Here is a 19,793-nt window from a genome sequence, read left to right as displayed (position 1 = left end):
CCCTTAGGTGCCCTTCTTTCTTGGGTCACTGCAGGGTATTACCCAAGACTGTGGGGTTGCCTCTAATTGAGGGGTGACTCCTAAACTCATCCTGCAGAGAGTGGGCTAGGGGCATGTGCTCTCACGCCAGGACCCACGTCTGAAAGTTCTTGCTAGCCTGGCTATGCTGTTGCAGGCTTTTAATCCCAGCAGAGGTGGCAGCGTCGCCGTGAGTTCAAGGCCAGCCTGAGACTACATGGTGAATTCCAGGTCAGCCTGGGCTAGAGTAGACTACTTTGAAACATCATGAAAAAGAAAGAAAAAGAGACACACAGAGAAAGCAAGCTCTCTCTGCTTCCTCTGACACAGTGCCATGACTACCAGCCATGCATGTGACTTGCCACTGAGTTTCAATGAATGACCTAACTGCAGACACAAGGCCATTTTCCTGAGCATCAAGCCATCTGTGTGCTCAGTAGCCGTTCTCAGAGAACCAGGGCTACACGAACACACGCCTGGCTTTGCTCTACAGCAGTCTGCGCTTCGCTTTGTCCTCTAGAGCAGCACATGCACCCTTCAGGAGACCCTGCTGATCCGTCATCATAAGTCATACTCGGGTGACATACTAACACTACATGTCTATACAACGAGTGAACACATTTCAAATATATGAGCAGAAATATACAATGCTTGCCAAATCTATTTGGTTGTAGTCATAAATATTGAATTATTTTATAAGCTGTTTCATCTGATTTCTCTTCTATGGCAAGTACTAAACAGCTTAGATTCTCTGCCATGGGTTGGTTGACAACAACTGGGCATAATAAAGAGTAACTCTTAGCCGAGCATGGTGGTGCACCCCTTCAATCCCAGCACTCAGGAGATAGAGGCAGGAGAATCACTGTGAATTTGAGGCCAGCCTGAGACTGCACGGTGAATTATTATAATTTGTTTTTTCGAGGTAGGATCTCACTCTACCAGGCTGACCTGGAATATATACTATATCGTCTCAGGGTGACCTTGAACTCGCGGTGGGTGATCCTCCTACCTTTGCCTCCTGAGTGCTGGGATTAAAGGTGTGTGCCACCACGCCTGGACCTCAGGCATTTTTTTAATGGATTGATTTAAAAAAAAAAATATTTTAATCTAATTATTTGAGAGAGAGAGAACGGGCATGCCAGGGTCTCCAGGTGCTGCAAACATGTATCACCTTGTGCATCTGGCTCATGTGGGTCCTGGGGAGTCGAACCTGGGTCCTTTGTTTTTGCAGGTAAGTGCCTTAACTGCTAAGCCATCTCTCCAGCTAATTGATTTTTTTTTTTTAATAAAAAGTTTTGTTCAGGGAATTTTTAGGATTGCATATACCCTTCTTCTCAGTCAGCTCAGTCTTAAAGACTGGAAGTGACTACTGCCCAGGTAACCCCAGAATACCAGCTTCCTCTGGGGTTGCGGTCTTTAACACACAAAGTTTACATTTCTTAGTTAGCGGACATATTCTGAACACTGAGCAAACCATTAAAAACCGGAAACAGGCAGGAAACCTGCAGCCTGACCTCCCCTGCCTGAATCCTGGGTGTGCACTAGAAGCTGAGAATTGGCAAGCCTGACTTTGACCTCACCGAGGAGGCTAAGGCTGTGGGCACCACGTGCCTCCCCCACACTGGCAGAATGCAGGGTTTGAGACAGTCAGTAACTTTGGTCCTCAAGTGTGTGGCAAATTATGGGGAACAATTTTCTAATCTCATAGATAGCAATTTAAATGTGAAAACATACTAAAGGCTCACCCATACCTTAACAATTACAGTATGGAATGGCATCCCTCATAAATGTACTAGATACATAAAGTAATGATACAAAACATAAAAAATACTACAATAAACTCATGGGTGAAAATGCATTCTTTCCAACATCTACATCCAACCAGGGAGGTGAATCGCGTTAATACCATGTTGACAATGTATCACATTCCATGATATTGTCTGCAAATTAAACCTCTTACTTGGTAATTATTCATAGTTCAAATCCTGCCTTCATCTCTGTACTTGAAGAGGGCTTAGATTTGGAAACCTCCAGGAGGTCTTTTTTTTTTCTGTTTGATCTTGGTTTCACAGTCAACCCCACCCAACTTCTGCTTTCTCTGGTGTCAGCCTGCCGATTGGAATGGCCACCTCAGGCTCTGTCAGGGGATGGAGTGGCCAAGATGCAGGTGACATAGATGCAGGTGAAGTTACACAGCCCATAAATGTGACAGACACTCTATTCTTGCGCTGGGAAAATGTGGACAGAGAGGGAGCTATGAGGGCTCTGGGTGCTGGGCCAGTGGGATGAGCTTGATGCTAGCTGGAGAAGTCTTTGTGTGAGATGCTGAATTTCCAGATCCCCCTGATGTCCGAGCTCTTCTTCCACCCACACGGTCCCAGTACTGCCGGCTCACACGGCTGGTCCTTGCGGCTCACATCCAAACCCTTGCCCAGAAAAGCAGCTTCTCATGCACATGCAGCTGTCTTCCTATCACAGGCAGGACAGGCTGCTCTCTGATGTCACATGTGGTAACCTCTGGCTCCCTGACATCTGAGTGGCCAGGACTGAAGGGTCCTGCCCAAACTCCCCCAGCTTCCAATCCACCCATCCTTTGACTCCACCTCCTAATCTGCATTGTGGGGGAAAATAATCTAAACCTGTAATCTTTCTTGTGACTTGTTTACTTCAGTTCTAATGTGCCACTTTGAAAAGGCCTCCTAATGTCCTAATACCTGTATTTGGGGGTTATAAGCAAACTTCTGACATTTCTTCACCACGTGAAGAAGTATGTACTATTGGAGGTGATGTGAATAAGTTTCAGATAAGATTTGAGAATGTACCACTATGACTATGGGAGAAAATTAATATTTACAAGAGCATATGCTGAATGCCAGGAATTTTTGAGACAATCACTACATGGGTTACTAGTACATAAAGTTATATTAATATTATAATTAATATTAATGTTAGGAGAAAAGGTTTTTTAACTTTTTAAAATTTATTCATTAGAGTTAGAGACAAAGAGAATGGGCACACCAGGACCTCTAACCACTGCAAAAGAGCTCAAGATGCATGCACCACCTTGTGCATCGGGCTTATGGGGGACCTGGAGAATCGAACCTGGGTCCTTAGGCTTCGCAGGCAAGTGCCTTAACCAGTAAGCCATCTCTCCAGCCCAAGAAAAAAGTTTTGATTGCCATCTGTATTAGTTGCCTCAGTTGTTTCTATGACAAAATACTTTGTAAAAAACACAGTTTGAGAAAGGAAGGATTTGTTTTGGCTCATGTATTTGAGGGTCCGATCTATCCTGGTGGAGAAGGCATGGGGGCCCCGAGTAGTTCTCCTGGGTGTGGCAGGTGTGTGGGGCTGCTGGCCACGCTGCCTCCGGTCAGGAAGCAGAAAATAGGGAGTTCTGCTGTCCAGCTTGCTTTATCCTCTTTCCTTTTCATTCATTCAAGGACTCCAGTCCATGGGTGGGTGCCACCCACATTCAGGGTGGGTCTCCCCTCCTTAGTTAACCCCCCTCTAGAAGCACAGTACAGACACTGTCCTAGGTGTGTCTCCGCTGTGGTTCCTAGACCAGTCAAGTTAGCCATGGAGATTAGCCTTCGCACCGACTTTCACGAGGGGGACCAGGCCTGTTCCCGAGCCTGTCCCAAGCTGCCGTCCAACAAGGCTGAGGCCAAATTCAAATGTTGTTGAGAGAACTGTAACTGTTACAGCTGAGGAGGGTCAGTTAGTATTGTCACCGGTTAGTACAACTCTTTTACCTGGTTCAGAGCCGCTGTTCGGCCACTCTCTGCAAGCACACTTGGGTCACTTTTGCTAGGGATGGTTTTCTGGCCGTAGGATAGGAAGAGAAAACAGTGGCAAGGTCTGTGGGGCTCTGGGCCAGGGAGGGCAGCTACATCCTACGGTCACTGGTAGCCAAGGTTACTGGGGACAGCGTTGCGATGACTGAGAGAAATGAGCAATGAGCCACAGCTGGCACCAGCCCAGATCTAGTGACTTTCCGTTACTCACTGAGCTGATTGTAGGTCTTATTTTTGTCTTTTCTTTGTTTGCTTGTTTTTCCTTTTTGTTCTTGAAGCAGTGGGTCTGCCCATAAATAAGCCACTTCCTGAAAATATGATCTGGAGATCCATGCAGGGACACCTCAGATTCCTGTGGACTAACTTGACCCTAGCATCATCCATGTTTTATTTCTAGGAAGAAAATGATGACATGTGCATAATGAATTCTTAACAGTGGCTTCACAAGGAGACACTCTTTAAACAGACCGTTGTAAAGGTACATCCCGCATCTGAAAAGACCTTTCTCAATGTCAGCACACATCAAGATGTGGGATGATCACACATTTCCTTCATCTGAAGATACAATCTGCTCTTTTATAATCTCTCTGGGATGCGGATGTCACTAAGAGCACATGTGGCCATATGAATGACAGAGTCTGGAATGTGTGAATGGTTACAGCTGGTATCTGTAGTAACGGATGTTTAAAGTAACTGCCTTGCATCATGCATGTGTAACAGAAGCCCTGGTGAGCATAGCGTTGGGACGGACGATCTTTTCCAGGCCCTGTGTGGGTTGGCAAGTGCCTTTTTATAGATCATGTTCTCAGCCCATTTCAGTGAGATTAGTGGACAGCTGTCATATTTGGCACGCCTTCTGATATTCGCCAGCACGCCAGCAGAAAGCTTAGAATATTGAATGTGACTTGCTTGAGAGCAAGTAGGAATCAGTGAAGAAAAACACATCGACTAAGATTTTCTCTCAGGAAGCCATTTGGATTTGGTAGGCATCCAAGAGAACCGTGCTTTCCTACAGTGGTCTCTGCCCCACACCCGACCTTGGGGCTGGAGCACAGCCATGCAGGGCCTCAGCCCGTGTGACACACTTCAGGTGTCTTGGCACCAGGCTTATGAATCTCACTCAGCGTGCACATTATCACAACGCAGCCTGACACCTGCTGGGTCAGAAAGTCTAGGCAAGAAGAGTTTTGTGGGTGCTTCACAGAAAGGTGGGGTCATAGTTGGGTGTTCATGAGGTGGTTAAGTCCATAAGCAACACCCTCGAACTATCAACACTGTTGGGGGCACAGGTACGTTCAGCCCTGGCATTGTCTGCAGCTGGGCACCCTGGCAAAACCCTCCCTACCTTCCATGTAGACCCAGTAGCCCAGAGGCAGTGTGGAAAAGACAGACAAATCCCTCTGTCCTGATTTTGTCCAGGGGAAAATCCTTAAGCACCTGCCATGGTCTCCACTGGAGCTGGTTAGTGTCTCTCCGCTCTCTTCTTTGCCGGTCATTCCATGCGGAATGTGGCTGTCCACTGGTCTTTGGCTCTGTGTGGGGCCTGGTTGTCTCCTGGGATGTTTCTCAGAATGACTTCGATGCAGGCCTCTGGTTCTCCCAGGAAGGACCAGCATAAGAGCTCAGAGGTCTTGGAATCACTTCTTAGTCACACTCCTAGAGGCTGTTTTGTTTTTCTAAATGCTGTCTTGGATCACAAAACCTCACCTAATGTGCAGAAGTCATCAGTGTGTGGGCAACGTACATGGCTGTGTAGCCGTTTCTATGAACTGGCTTTAGACTATTTTCTTTGCCCGACAAATAGCCTTTACCCTTTACCGCTCACTGCACGTTCCTACCCAAGCCTGTCAGTCAGGTATCGGCAGTTCGCAGACATGGAGCCTTGCCATGGGCTCTGCTCTGCCTTCCCCCACACAGCGTATCTGGATGTGCTCCTGCCCCTCAGTCCCTCGTCTCCTTCCTTGTCTTCTGGCCGAATGGCATCTTGTGTGGGAACATGTCTGTGCTCTCACCAACCGCTGCTGCCGCCCAGCTGGCTCTGCCTTCTGTATGCCCGTCTGAGAGACGCGACTGCCGGTCCCCAGGGAGCATGTCTGTTCTGAGGATTGGGGATGACACCAAGGCAGGGGCAGTGGACAAGGGGTGATCAATGGATGGAGGCAGTCACCCTGATAAGATTCACAGGAACGTAGTAGGCCTATCTTGGGAGCGCGGATAGGAGAGACTGGATGGACTGTACAAGTGGGGAGAGGAGAGGCAAAAGAGCTCACAGATCGACAGCTGACTCAGGAGCTAGCGTCTGCCCCATGACCTCGTCACGGAGTTTGCCTCGCACAGGCCAGAGGGACAGGAGCCACAGGCCTCACACTGGGAGGGCTCGTGTCTGCAGGAAGACATGCATGAGTTCAGCAACAGCCCGTACGGCTGGGTGACCACACCTGAGGACTCATGGAGTCTGACAGGAAACACATGTGCATTCCTGGCTCCTTCCTGGTCTCCCGCCACTGTGGCTGAGTTCTGCGGAATGCCTGGCACTGGCTGCTCCCTGGTCCATCACCCTCCTTGTGCCCGGTCTTTGCGTCTCTTTCCAACCTGCAGCAAGTCTTGCACGGGCACTCTGTCCCTTCTGCAGATTCCAGGCATCATTTTTCTACTGAAAATTTGTTTTGCAAACCTTTATTTTATTATTATTTTTGATAGAGAGAGCAAGGATGCGAAAGAGAGTGAGAATTGGCACAAGAGGGCCTGCAGCCACTGTAATCAAACTCCAGACACGTGTCCCACCTTGTGTGCATGTGTGACCTTGCACGTGTCACCTTTGTGATTCTAGCTTACGTGGGGTCTGGGCAGTTGAACATGGGTCCTTAGGCTTTGCAGGCAAGCGTTTTAACCACTCTAGCCCTGTGGTGCAATCGTGACAAACAACTTTAAAGCCTCTCTCTCTCTCTCTCTCCACCTTTGAAATATGAATGTTGAATGCATACTGTAAAAAACTGTAGACTCACGCTGTTCCCGATCACGGAGGCTCTCCGACAAGAACACGCACCCAGGCACACACATCACTAAGTGGCCCACGTGCTCAGCTCACAGGCAGAGGACGCAGGTTTCTGGGGAAGCCACCATGCAGCCCCTGTGTGTGGCACAAGGCCTTGGTCTCCTATCTGCTCCACCATCCAGAGCATGGCAGCCGGCCACTCCCAACACTGCACCATTCCAAAAGGAAGGGTGAGAAAGACCTGGTGAGTAGAGACCAGGAGGTAAGACACATGTGTGCGAGACAAGACTCTGATGCCCAAGACCTTGGGTGCCCGGGAACAGATTAGTAACTGGCATAGTGGGGGGTGTCTTGGAACCAAAGTGAGTTGGGCTAGTGGGAGCCTGGGAGGGGTTGACCCAGACCAAGGGATACGGCTCCTCAAGCCAGGCCAGGTAGTCACTGGGGTGTTCTCAGGACTGACACTGCAGTGTTAGGAGCAGAGTAACTGGGGTATGCCCTTCCCCTCCAGAATGAAAGTAGAGAAACAGCTGTGAATGGGGCAACCCTGTAAAATTGTAAGTGTAACCCACGTGGGAGGGAACGTACCAGAGTTGGTCTGGACTCTAGGGGCATTCCACAAATATTGGATTGTCCTTTGTATGAAGAGCCAGCGGTCATGTTTCTAATCTGACCAAAGCTTTGTTGAACTGCCCTTACTCAAAGCTCAGGGCCATCCGCAGCACTGCGAGGTCTCCACAGTGGCTGACCCCTGCGCCTGTCCCAGGGTCCTCCCTCCCTCCTACGTCTTCTCTGGTGGCTTCTCACCTCACCAGAGACTCGCCTGAAGCATCACCTTCCCCAGGAAGCCCGAATGGCAACTCAAAATTGAAGTCTTCCCCCACATAGTGATGTTCTTGTTCATCCTCAATTGTTTGTTTCTTAAAATAGTGTTCCTCAGTTTGTCAATCCTCGTGCCTTAGATACCAGATGTCACTTATAATCTGTCCCCTCAACCCATGCTGGAACTCAAGTTCCACGGGGACAGGGGTATTGCTCTCCATTTCCACTAGGTAAGCCTGTAATGGGGGAAATTGGGATTCTGGAATATATTTTTGGAATCTCAAGCCCTGAGTTTATATTTGCAAACTAATCAAACAATTGGTAATTTTAGATTCAGGAGAATGATTTAAAAAGTCTTATATTTTATAAAGGAGTGTGGAGAGGGGAAGGCCGGGAGGGAGGGAGGCGAGGAGGGCTGCTGGTTATGCGACTCAGGTGATGGCCTTGTTGCTCTCTCTGAGGTAACAACTTCCTCCAGCTTTCACATTGCTTCAAAATACATCCAAGCCGGGCATGGCGGTGCACCCACCTTTAATCCCAGCACTCAGGAGGCAGAGATTGGAGGGTTGCTGTGAGTTCGAGGCCACCCTGAGACTACACAGTGAATTCCAGGTCAGCCTGAGCTAGAGTGAGACCCTGCCTCAAAAAACCAAAATAATAATAATAATAGTCATAATAAAATACATCCTAAGGGCTGGAGACACTGCTTAGTGGTTAAGGCGCTTGCCTGCAAAACCAAAGGACCCAGGTTCAATTCTCCAGGACCCATGTGAGCCAGATGCACAAGGTGGCGCATGTGTTTTCAGTTTATTTGCAGCAGCTGGCGGTTCTAGAGTGACTGTTTGCTCTCTCTCTCTCTCTCTCTCGCTCCCTCTTTCTCTCAAATAAATAAAAAACTAACAATTATATTTTAAAAATGCATGCAAAGCTTGAGTAGCTACCATCCCAGCCTGTCCATCCTGCTGTGGGGCGCCCGCCGAGTCTGCAGGCCACGGACAGAGTACTTGTTCTCCTTGGATGCTTATGACACTGACCGAACTTGACCGGGTCACACAACCCAGACAGAATTCCACGAGGCTGTTAGGCTCATAGTTTTGAGAGGTCTCCATGCTTGCTGTCCCACTCAGACAACACCTCAAGGCCAGCTTCTGTTCTCCAAACTGCTTGTCCTCCCTTCCGCTTCCTTCGTGCTGCGACGTGACCTGGCGTCACTGCGAGAAACCCAGGGCTCAGCCCTCTTCACTGGATGGGGACAGCCATAACCAATAAGACTGAATCCAACCAGGAGCCTTCTCAAGGTGCCAAGTGTCAAAACATGAGTCTTTTGAACTGATGCTGGGCAGCTGAGAGGAGCACAGGAATCAGGCAGAGACCTGAGTATGTCGTGGAAATGCTGAAGTCTGGGGCTGTGGGACTTACAGCGACAGCAATCCAGGTACTGGCCATCGGCCCCATGGGCTTCGACGGCGGTGGCATTGAGAAGGCTTAGTAGCTCCGCCAGGTGCGACAGAGAGACAAGGAACAAGAATCAGACCCCAGATCCCCTGGGAATGAGCGAGTGTTTGGGTTTATTTGGCGTTTTAGATGACTGTAGCTGAATTTTGACTTCCAAACCATCACATTGAATCGTGAGACAGAACTGACTGTGGGTTAAGCAGCATGTGATGGCTGCATCCTGGACCCGGCTCGTGATCGACCCTGAAGTTGTGAGGAGGTAGAAAGCAGCTTGCCTTGTTGCGCGTTTAGCAGATGGTGACACTGTCTGTGCTTCTAAAATATCACTAAGGAGCCCTGAATAGTAGAATGTGGCTGTCCCAAGCCAGTCTTTAAAAGAGATCCAGGAGGGCTGGAGAGATGGCTTAGCGGTTAAGTGCTTGCCTGTGAAGCCTAAAGACCCCGGTTCGAGGCTCGGTTCCCCAGGTCCCACGTTAGCCAGAGGCACAAGGGGTCGCACGCGTCTGGAGTTCGTTTGCAGAGGCTGGAAGCCCTGGCACGCCCATTCTCTCTCTCTCCCTCTATCTTTCTCTCTGTGTCTGTCGCTCTCAAATTAAAAAAAAAAAAAGAGAGATCCAGGAGGAGAGTTAAAATATGATTATGTGGGAATTAAGATGCCCTCTTTCCACACAGAACACACCCACTTCCTTGCTGGGCCTGTTGGTACCCAAATCTCTCAAACACACAGAGTCACCTGAGCCAAGCTTGGAGCCAGATCTGTGGGTGTCTGCCACACCGCAGGACGCCTGGCCTCAGGGCTTGGGCACGTTCCCATGCCCTCTCAATTGTCAGTTACGTTTTGACTCAGGCCACGTTTCGGAGCAGCGCCTATGCCTGCATCTCTGTGTACATCAGTAGGTGCACAGTCAACAAAATTCAACCAGTTTCTAATGGTGAGTACTACACAGGACACAGCAGGCCTCCCTTGTTGAAGCGTCCGTGGTCCTTTGCCCACGGGCATTGCTGAGAAACGGCCTGTTTCAGCGTTCACACACACCCTTCCCTATGAAGGCAGCCAGTGGGTGACTGGTGACAATGCTTGTGAGGCAGCACAGCAGGCCCTGGGAGAGCTCCTCTGGAGGAGGGAGGGACGCGGGGCTTTGCCGAAGTCGGGTTAATGATCTACTCTCTGACATCCCGGGGGGACGTGTGGGCAGGCATGTGCTAGTTTTATGAGTTTCCAAATAAAATCCTCTTAGTTCAGCAGAGAAAGAGTTTGATAAGAAGAAAACATTACTCTTCCATGATTTACCTCTTGTTTCGAATAAGATGTCAAGGCAGGAACATGATAATGAGGTAAATTTGAAAAAATATTTTCCATCATATTTGGCTTACCAAGGGTTATCAAGATACCACTCTGATCAGTTAGCAAGTTGCAGGTCTCCAGTGGAATTAAAAATTATTGGAACATAAAATATGGCAACCAATTAAATCATTCATTAAACAAGTATAATGCTTGATTGGTTTTAAATGAAAACCCACAGACCCGCTGGATGTGCATAACCGTCTTTTCTGAGAGTAAAGTCCTTCAACCCCTTCCCCAGAAAGCCTCTTGAGCCCGGGAAACTGGTTTTTGTATGAAATAGTCACCAGAGAATCCAGGGATTCAGGCAAGGAAAGAGCATGGGAAGTGAAATAGTGGAGATGAGTTTGTGGTGGTTGTGGTGGTAAGGGCTTCCTGAGCTCCAGACCGTCAGAGGTCACCGGGAGCGAAAGATGAGAGCTTGTGGGTTTTTTTCTCTAGTGTTTACCATAGAATGTTTGAAGTATGTAATTATTAACTCTTTTAAAAGTACGGTAATAGCCACCCTTCTGTTACTTACTACAGAAACGGAATTAATCTCCTGAGGTTACTCAGCTAATAAATGTTAACACTGCAGGATAAAATCTGCCTGTGCAAATCCATCCTGCCTATGGGGACAAGGAGGAACATCGCCTCTGGACTCGTGGGGATTTGAAGGTCTTCTTTTTTAAGGGCTCATTTGGAAAGCAAGAAATTGTTTGTTGGGGCTGGAAGGATGGCTTAGCAGTTAAGGCATTTGCCCGCAAAGCCAAAGGACCCAGGTTTGATTTCCCAGGACCCATGTTAGCCAGATGCACAAGAGGGTGCATGTGTCTGGAATTTGTTTGCAGTGGCTGGAGGCCCTGGCACGTGCTCATTCTCTCTCTCTCTCTCTGTAAAATAAATAAATAAATAATATATAAAATAAATTTTTTGCTTATGAAAACACATCTGGAAAGCAGATGATTGCTTCTTCTCTTCTCACTTAATACTTTCACTGGCTACCTTCCGTGGTGCAGGATGCTAATGTGGGCTACAAGTCTGGACACTTGGGTAATTACTTATGCTAGACCTGCATTAGCTGAAATGTCAAAAGATTGAAACCCACCTGGCCCTAACCTTTACTGGACCTTCCACTTTGCTGTTCCCAGGTTCAGCATTATGTCATTTTGCAGTTGATAGCTCTGAGTGACAAGGAGGTGAGAGTCACTCATGGGTGATTGCCTCTGCTAGGGTCCAGCACATAAATTCCAAACATTTCCAAAGCTGGCTGGAATCTGGGCACCAGGAGGCCTACCCCCTGTGGCGCTGATGGCTTTATTGATAGTTTACCAAGTTTTCCTTGACCTCCCTCAGTCACTGGTGGGAGGTGTGTGGCCAGTGTGCACCCTCACCATGTGTACAACTGCTGGGCTTCTCTGATGTCTCCCTGTCCTCCACCCCTCAGTTCGTTCACTGTGTCGAGTAACACTTCTCTAGAAAGTGTCACATTATTAACGATTTACAATTGATTTAACAAAGTTTTGGAGATAACTAAGGTAGTATTTAGTGGGCACTGATCAGGGGGTGGAAAACTCCCTATCCCCAAACTCCTCCTGAGGCCCACTCCTGAAATCACAGCCATCTCTCAGCTTGTTGTAAATACTTGGTGTTTCCCATCTCAAATGATGACACTGTCTCTCAGCTTGTTATCAATACTCAGTGTTTCCCATCTAGAATGATGATGCAGTCTCTCAGGTTGTGGTAAATACTCAGTATTTCCCCTCTAGAATGATGACACAGTCTCTCTGCTTGTTATAAATATTCAGTGTTTCCCCTCTAGAATGATGGTGCAGTCTCTCAGCTTGTTGTAAATACTCAGTGTTTCCCCTCTAGAATGATGGTGCAGTCTCTCAGCTTGTTGTAAATACTGTGTTTCCCCTCTAGAATGATGGAGCAGTCTCTCAGCTTGTTGTAAATACTCAGTATTTCCCATCTAGAATGATGATGTAATCTCTCAGCTGTTGTAAATACTCAGTGTTTCCCATCTAGAATGATGATGCAGTCTCTCAGCTTGTTCTAAATACTCAGTATTTCCTATCTAGAATGATAATGTAATCTCTCAGCTTGTTATAAATACTCAGTGTTTCCCATTTAGAATGATGGTGCAGTCTCTCAGCCTGTTATAAATGCTGTGTGCTAAGTTGAGGCCCATTCCTTTAAATTTAACTTGTTCCATCTTGTTAACAGGAAAGAATGTAGAATTTGATCCAATGTCATTTCTACATATATAGTAATGACTCTTTGTTCTTTCCTCTTCTCATATTGACTGACCTGTGAATATTAAACCATTCTTGTATCTCTGGGGTATCTTATTTGGTCATAATAATAGTCTTTTAAATGTGGTTTATTTTACCATATACAGGATGTTGTTACAAAAAGAAAAAAAAAAGTTTAGCTGGTATTGTCAATGTTGAAACCCTAGAATTAAGTACTCTGTGAGGTGCTGACCTCCTGAAGTTGGCCTAAATTTCAACTTTTGACAATTTGTTCCCACTCTCACCAGTAGCTGTGTTATCAAAGTTTAAAACTTTTATTTTCCTTCTGAAAGATAAAAAGACTATAATCCCTCAATATTTTCTCCCTATTTAATGTCATCCATTTATTTTTTTCATTCAGTTATGCTGTAGTTTCATTTCATTGTTTTATAAAATCACGTCTCTTCCATTCCCCATTATCTTTCTTAGGAAGATCTGGAACCATGGACGAAGTCTTCCATGTTCCCATCTGGGTTAATTTTATCAAGTTACCCTTTTCTAGATGGTATCATATGTTATTCAAGATGGAAGATGCATTCAAACTTTTCTCTCCCCACGCCCGACTGTCTACCAGTGCTAACACCCGAGCCTGTGTGCTGAGAGCCCCCTCTCTGTCTCTAGGTCAAGCAGCAGAAGTGTTCTATGCGCAAGCTGTCAGGAAGAACTCAAGCAGGGGACATGCTCGGACTGTGTGAAGGGGTCTCCCCGCCCCCTCCCCAGCTCCAGTTGCAGAGCCTCTTCCACATAAGCTCCCGCTGGAGGCACGCCACGCTGGTGGAGGAAGGATATCAAAGGCAGTGCTGGGAGAACTGGCCTCATGAGTGTAATCATGTCTTCTCTTTCCTTTCTCCTCCCAGTCCGGCATGATAAGAACCGAGGAGGCCGACTTCTTCCTCAAGCCTCTCCCTCCGCACCTCGCCAGCAGAGCGAGCGGCTCTCCCCAGGGTGGCTCTCCCTCTCACATACTGTACAAGAGGTCCGCAGAGCCCCGGGCCCCGAGGGCGAATGAGGTCCTGATGGTGCCCCGGAAGCAGGAACTGGCAAGCTCTCCCATGTACCGTGGCAATCTTCGCCTCACCCTCCCACAAAAGCAGCATTTCTGTGGAAGACGTAAGAAATGTACGTAAGGGTGATTCTCATCTGCATTTAATGATTTGTATATTTATGTAAGCCAATGGGAAAATTTTAATTTCCTTCAACAGATGTATTTGCAGAGGGCAAAATGTACTGTCATTACTCCCTTGGAAGTGAATCCAGAGGGGAGATCTTTTCTGTCAGAGACTCTAGGACATCGCTGTATGGATGGTGAGGAATATGGCAGAGGATTAAACTAAAATTTAAAAAAAAAAAAACAATTAAAACTGTTCCCTGAGCAAATTAAATGACACACAGTATAGAACCTGCCAGACTTCTTTGTTAAAACCCTGGCATTTTCCTCAGTAATTCTATATTTTGAGGTTTAGGTGTATTATAGTCATCATAGTTTTCTTGTGAGGTAATTTTTTTTATATGCCTTCCTCTACCACATCAAAAGGGCAGACTGCAGGATGTAAGTTACCTGAGATTTTTCACCAGGCTTTATGGAAGTTGTTTGGTCCTGGCCCTTAGAAGGGGTCTGTTATGTTACCTCTCAGGAACCAGGGACCACAGGGGTCTCAAGTCCTGTCCTTTCCTAAGTGGCCATCCTGAAGGAGCCTGCGGACAGCCTGGGCCCCCAGCCCTATCTTCTCTACTGTCCATGGCTATTTTACCTGCCACTCTGAAGCACAGGGGAGACTCTGGAAATTCTCAGTGGACATGGCAAATAGACTGGATGACTGACTGAATTCTCTGGTGCCTAAGTTAGAGAGTTTCATTAGACCATGAGAGCCCACGTAGAATTGGAACTCATTTCATCCTATAAATAAAATCCGTGTGCTGGGGCTGGAGAGATGGCTTAGTGGTTAAGGTGTTTGCCTGCAAAGCCAAAGGACCTCAGTTTGATTCCCCAGGACCCATGTAAGCCAGATGCACAAGGCGGCACATGTGTCTGGAGTTCATTTGCAGTGGCTGGAGGCCCTGGCGTGCCCATTCTCTCTCTCTCTCTCTCTCTCTCTCTCTCTCTCTCCCTCTTTTCCTCTCTTGCTCTCTCAAATAAACAGAATTAAAGAAATCCTGTGCTGTATTCACATGGCTGTGGCAAGCTCACACCCAAGTGGGTGCAGTGTGGTCAGGAGTCTTTCTGCTGGGCTGCCAGCATGGCTGTGTAGGAGGAGGGTTTGTCCCCATTAGCTTCTTTGTGGGCTTGTTTTCTGTTCCATGACACATCAGTCGAAAGTGGGAAATGATGTCAGGTGCTGTTAATGTGGATGTTGAGGTTGACGCTCCGGCTAATGAGGGGACTTCCTCTCAGGTATGGGCATGAGTGGACCAGGTTAGCTGAAATTCACATGTCCCCAGGTCTGTACTTCAAGTGTTGTCCTGAGGAGGGAGCAGTTTGCTCCAAGGGGCTCCTGAGGGTCCTGGTCAGAAGGCCACTGCTGCACCAGAGCTGCACGCAGCACCCACCCTGTGGCTGCCCTTCCCTCGGGGGCCCACTGCCTTCACTTTGCACGCAGCTGTCTCCCACTGGAGGTGGTCACCGAAGGATCTGAGGGTGAGCTGCACAGATCTGAAACCCTTCTCCAACACTTTCAGAGAAGAACCAGGAGCTGGTGATGTTACTTCCTCTGTCTCCAACCCTGTCACCCCAGCATTCCATGCAAGAGCCGAGAGAGTGACCGCATGAAAGATGGCTCATAGGTGGTGTTCATGCAAGAGTAACTCGCATGGGGGTAATAGCCACTGTTAATTGCTTGGTTGGCCGTCCTTGTGTCAGTATTTGCTCTAAATGGTTTGTTTATGTTTGAATGTACAGGCTGAGTTTCCTGCAGAGGACCAAAAAGTTGCCACATTTCAGAATATTTTGAATTATGAGATATTTGCATATACATAATGTGAACCAAGACTGAACAGCAAATTCCTTGTTTCCTAGACACATTAAACATGTAGCCCGGCTTCATAGGATGCTGTTAGTGCCACTGTGTTTTGGGGATGACTTGTCCCAAGAATCAGTACAGGGTTCTCTGGTCATGATGTCGTGGTGGCAATGCAGAAAGTTTCAGATTTTGGATCACTTCTGAGTTCACATTTTTGGATTAAGATTGCTCAGCCTATATTTTTTTTAAAATATTTTTAAATTTTTTATTTATGAGAGAGAGAGAAAGAGAAAGAGAGAGAGAGAATAGCTATGCCAGGGCCTCTAGCCACTGCAAATGAACTCCAGACACATATGCTGTCAAGTGCATCTGGCTTACATGGGTACTGGGGAATCAAACTTGGGTCCTGAGTCTTCACAGGCGAGTGCCTTAACCACTAAGCCATCTCTTCAGCCCTCAACCTGCATTTTAAAACAGACAGCTAGCATACACTAGATGTTAGTAGTAATCAGACAGAGCAATGACTACTCACAGCACTTAGTTCAGGGATGGGTGTCACTGGGCGATATGGGATTTGTGAAGTCAATTTTCACATGAAATAATTCTAACTAAATTTTCTTTGGTATCTACTAAATCTAATAGTAGTACAATGTTTGCTTAAAGGGATTACTCCAAGAGGGAAAAGTGTAACTGGTTTTTTTAATTAAATTTGAAAAGGTAAGATGACATTCTTAGGTGATTCAGTACTTCCACCAGCAGTTTGAGACCTACTGAAACCAGTGTCGAAAGGGCAGGTGTGTCTGAATATTAGCGTTGACTTTGAAAACCATCCATTAAACATCTTCAAGGCAGAAAAGCATGCAAGCCAGCATTATTTTCTGAACTGTAGGTTTGTTTAAAACTATTTTTAGGACTGGAGAGATGGCTTAGTGATTAAGGAACTTGCTTGCAAAGCCAAAAGACCCAGGTTTGATTCCCCAGGACCACGTAAGCCAGATGCACATGCTAGTGCATGTGTCCAGAGTTTGTTTGCAGTAGCTGAAGGCCCTGGTGCACCCATTCTCTCTCTCTCTATCTGCCTTTCTCCCTCTCTCCTTGACCCTCTTTCTCTCACATAAAATAAAGTTTAAAAAATCTTTTTATATGTTATTTATTTGTAAGCATAAAAGAGAGAGAAAGAGACAGAGAGAGAGAGAGACAAGGGTATGCCAGGGCCTCTTGACACTTCAAATGAACTCCAGACACATGTGCCACTTTGTGCACCTGGCTTTACATGAATACTGCAAGCCGGTGCCTTTAACTTCTGAGCCATCTCTCCAGCCCAAACCATAGGTTATGTGGCTGGTCGATGCCCCTTTTGCAAAAGTGATTTACTCTACAAATCCTTGGGTTCTTGGTCTTTCAACATTGTATTTTCTTGATTGTAGGCCTGATTTCTTGTTTGAAATCAGAACAAAATAATGTAAAGACAACTCCAGCAATGGTTTCCATGGCAATGAAGTTATACACACTTAATTTACACATAGTAGTCTAATCTAACACAAGTTTTGCATTAAACACTTGTAAAGATGGTGTGTTTGGGTTTTTTTAATCATAAGATTTTTTTTGTTTTGTTCTGGTTTGGTTCTGGGTATGCAGCTTGGACCATCTTTGTATTCATGCTCATCTTGCCTTGGCCTCCTAATTGCTGGGGCTGTAAACGTGCAACCCCATGCCCAGCATGAGGACTTGTTTTAGACAAAACTTACCTAGAAAAAATAATGCTCTGGGTTTCGCGTGTTGGTATTAACTCACACTCCACACGGTCCCCCCTCAGACATGCCACAGCCCCCTGAAGATGACCTCTTCATCTTGCCGGATGAGTATAAGTCTTGCTGCCGGCGCCATAAGCGCTCTCTCCTGAAGTCGCACCGAAACAAGGAACTGAACGTGGAGACGTTGGTGGTGGTTGACAGAAGGATGATGCAGAGCCACGGCCATGGGAATATCACCACTTACGTCCTCACCATCCTCAACATGGTAGGACAGCCTTCTCTTTCTAATGCGGAGTGCGTGTGCCCGTGTGCGCCTGTGTGTCTCCTGTGGGCAGCGCGGGTTTCGTTTTCCACTGGTGGGTTTATTCCTCGTGATTAAGAAATATTTTCTGGGCTGGAGGAATGGTTTCGCGGTTAAAGCATTTGCCTGCTGAGCCAAAGAACCCAGTTTTGATCCCCCAAGGACCCACGCTAGCCAGATGCACAAGGGGGCACACGTGTCTGGAGTTCATTTGCAGAGGGTGGAGGCCCTGGCGTGCCCATTCTCTCCCTCTCTCTCTGTCAAATAAATAAATGAAAATAAAATATTTCTTAAAAAAGAAATATTTTCTGGGCTGGAGAGATGGTTCAGTGGTTAAGGCACTTGTCTACAAAGCCTACCAACCTGGGTTCGGTTCCCCAGTGGCCACCTAAATCCAGATACAGTCAGTGGTGCATGCATCTGAAATTTGTTTGAAATGGCTGGAGGCCCTGGCATGCCTATTCTTTCTCTCTCATCCCCCACTCTGCCCATTCTCTCTCTCCTTGCAAATCAACAAGTAATTTTAAAAATTAAAAAAAAAAAACATTTTCTGTAATAAGTCTTAGTTTTTCTATATTCCGATCAAGGGGCCATTTTCAGAACTACTCAGGGGAAACCACTATGACTACCTTAGCCCGTTTGTGGGATTGGGAGCTCACAGCTGTCTTTATACGCTGAAACATTCTAGAGTAATTATCTGTTCACTGGTATTGAATGTGTGATTTTCAGCACTGTATAGAAACGCTCCACATTTTAGGGACATCAGTGTTCAGATGTTGAGTGCACACCTTCTTATCCACATACCCCTTCGGAGTACCTTCTAGATGAGGTGTGCCTTTGTCCCTGAGTGCCACCCGTACTGGCCATTGACAAGTTAGCGGTGCTCCAACCCCCGTGACCTGGGAGCTGAACCTGCATCACAGAACACAAAAGCCAGAGCCAAGTGTCTGTGGGAAGACACTTGCCCATGACACCGTTCCAGAAGGATGTCTTTTTTCTCCTTCCTCAGAGAACAGAGTACCTCACACATGTCTCTCTCCCCATGGCACTACAAAGCTGTTATTGTTAGTATCACCTTTGGCAGATGCACCCTGGGGACGGCATGGTGATGCTGTGCTGTCCTTCCCCCTCATGGGTTGAGGCAGTGTTTGGTGGATGACCACAGCGTATGGCGGCCCTGCCATGGAAGCTTCTTGCTGCCTGTGCTCTGTGATTTCTGCACCTTGGTGCCGAATGGGCTGTCCATTAACTCCATATCTGTCACAAACGGACTGTCCATAGTCCATAACTTTCACAGATGGGTTATCTGTTGTCCATGACTGTCACACATGGGCTGTGTGCTTTCCATGACTGTCACACATGGGCTGTCTCTATTCTATCACTGTCATATATGGGCTGTCTGTAGTCCTTGACTGTCACACATGGGATGTCTGTATTCCATGACTGTCACACATGGACTGTCTGCTGTCCATGACTGTCACATGTGGGCTGTCTGTATTCCATGACTGTCACACATGGACTGTCTGTAGTCCTTGACTGTCACACATGGGATGTCTGTATTCCATGACTGTCACACATGGACTGTCTGCTGTCCATGACTGTCACATGTGGGCTATCTGTATTCCATGACTGTCACTTGTGGGCTGTCTGTATTCCATGACTGTCACACATGGGCTGTCTGCTGTCCATGACTGTCACACATGGATTGTCTGCTGTCCATGACTGTCACATGTGGGCTGTCTGCTGTCCATGACTGTCACATGTGGGCTGTCTGCTATCCATGACTGTCACACATGGACTATCTGTATTCCCTGACTGTCACACATGGACTGTCTGCTGTCCATGACTGTCACACATGGGCTGTCTGTATTCCATGACTGTCACACATGGACTGTCTGCTGTCCATGACTATCACACATGGACTGTCTGTATTCCATGACTGTCACACATGGACTGTCTGCTGTCCATGACTGTCACACATGGACTGTCTGCTGTCCATGACTGTCACACATGGGCTGTCTGTATTCCATGACTGTCACACATGGACTGTCTGCTGTCCATGACTGTCACACATGGGCT

At 47.1% G+C, this 19,793-nt stretch overlaps 1 protein-coding gene across 4 annotated transcripts in view; it reads left to right on the top strand.

Annotated features, from left to right (window-relative positions):
• Adamts16 (ADAM metallopeptidase with thrombospondin type 1 motif 16) overlaps positions 1 to 19,793 on the top strand; it is a 121,495-nt gene that overhangs the window by 14,709 nt on the left and 86,993 nt on the right. For all 4 annotated transcript variants that reach the window (XM_045138964.1, XM_045138963.1, XM_045138961.1 and 1 more), the window contains exons 4-5: positions 13,560 to 13,821; positions 17,476 to 17,678. In XM_045138964.1, coding sequence (XP_044994899.1) covers positions 13,560 to 13,821; positions 17,476 to 17,678 — 465 coding nt within the window. The remainder of the gene's footprint in view (positions 1 to 13,559; positions 13,822 to 17,475; positions 17,679 to 19,793) is intronic.

The sequence above is a fragment of the Jaculus jaculus genome, chromosome 20, assembly GCF_020740685.1.
Source record: "Jaculus jaculus isolate mJacJac1 chromosome 20, mJacJac1.mat.Y.cur, whole genome shotgun sequence".
Classification (NCBI taxonomy): domain Eukaryota; kingdom Metazoa; phylum Chordata; class Mammalia; order Rodentia; family Dipodidae; genus Jaculus; species Jaculus jaculus.
Note: the sequence above shows the minus strand (reverse complement) of the source record. Positions and strands in the feature narration are given on the sequence as shown.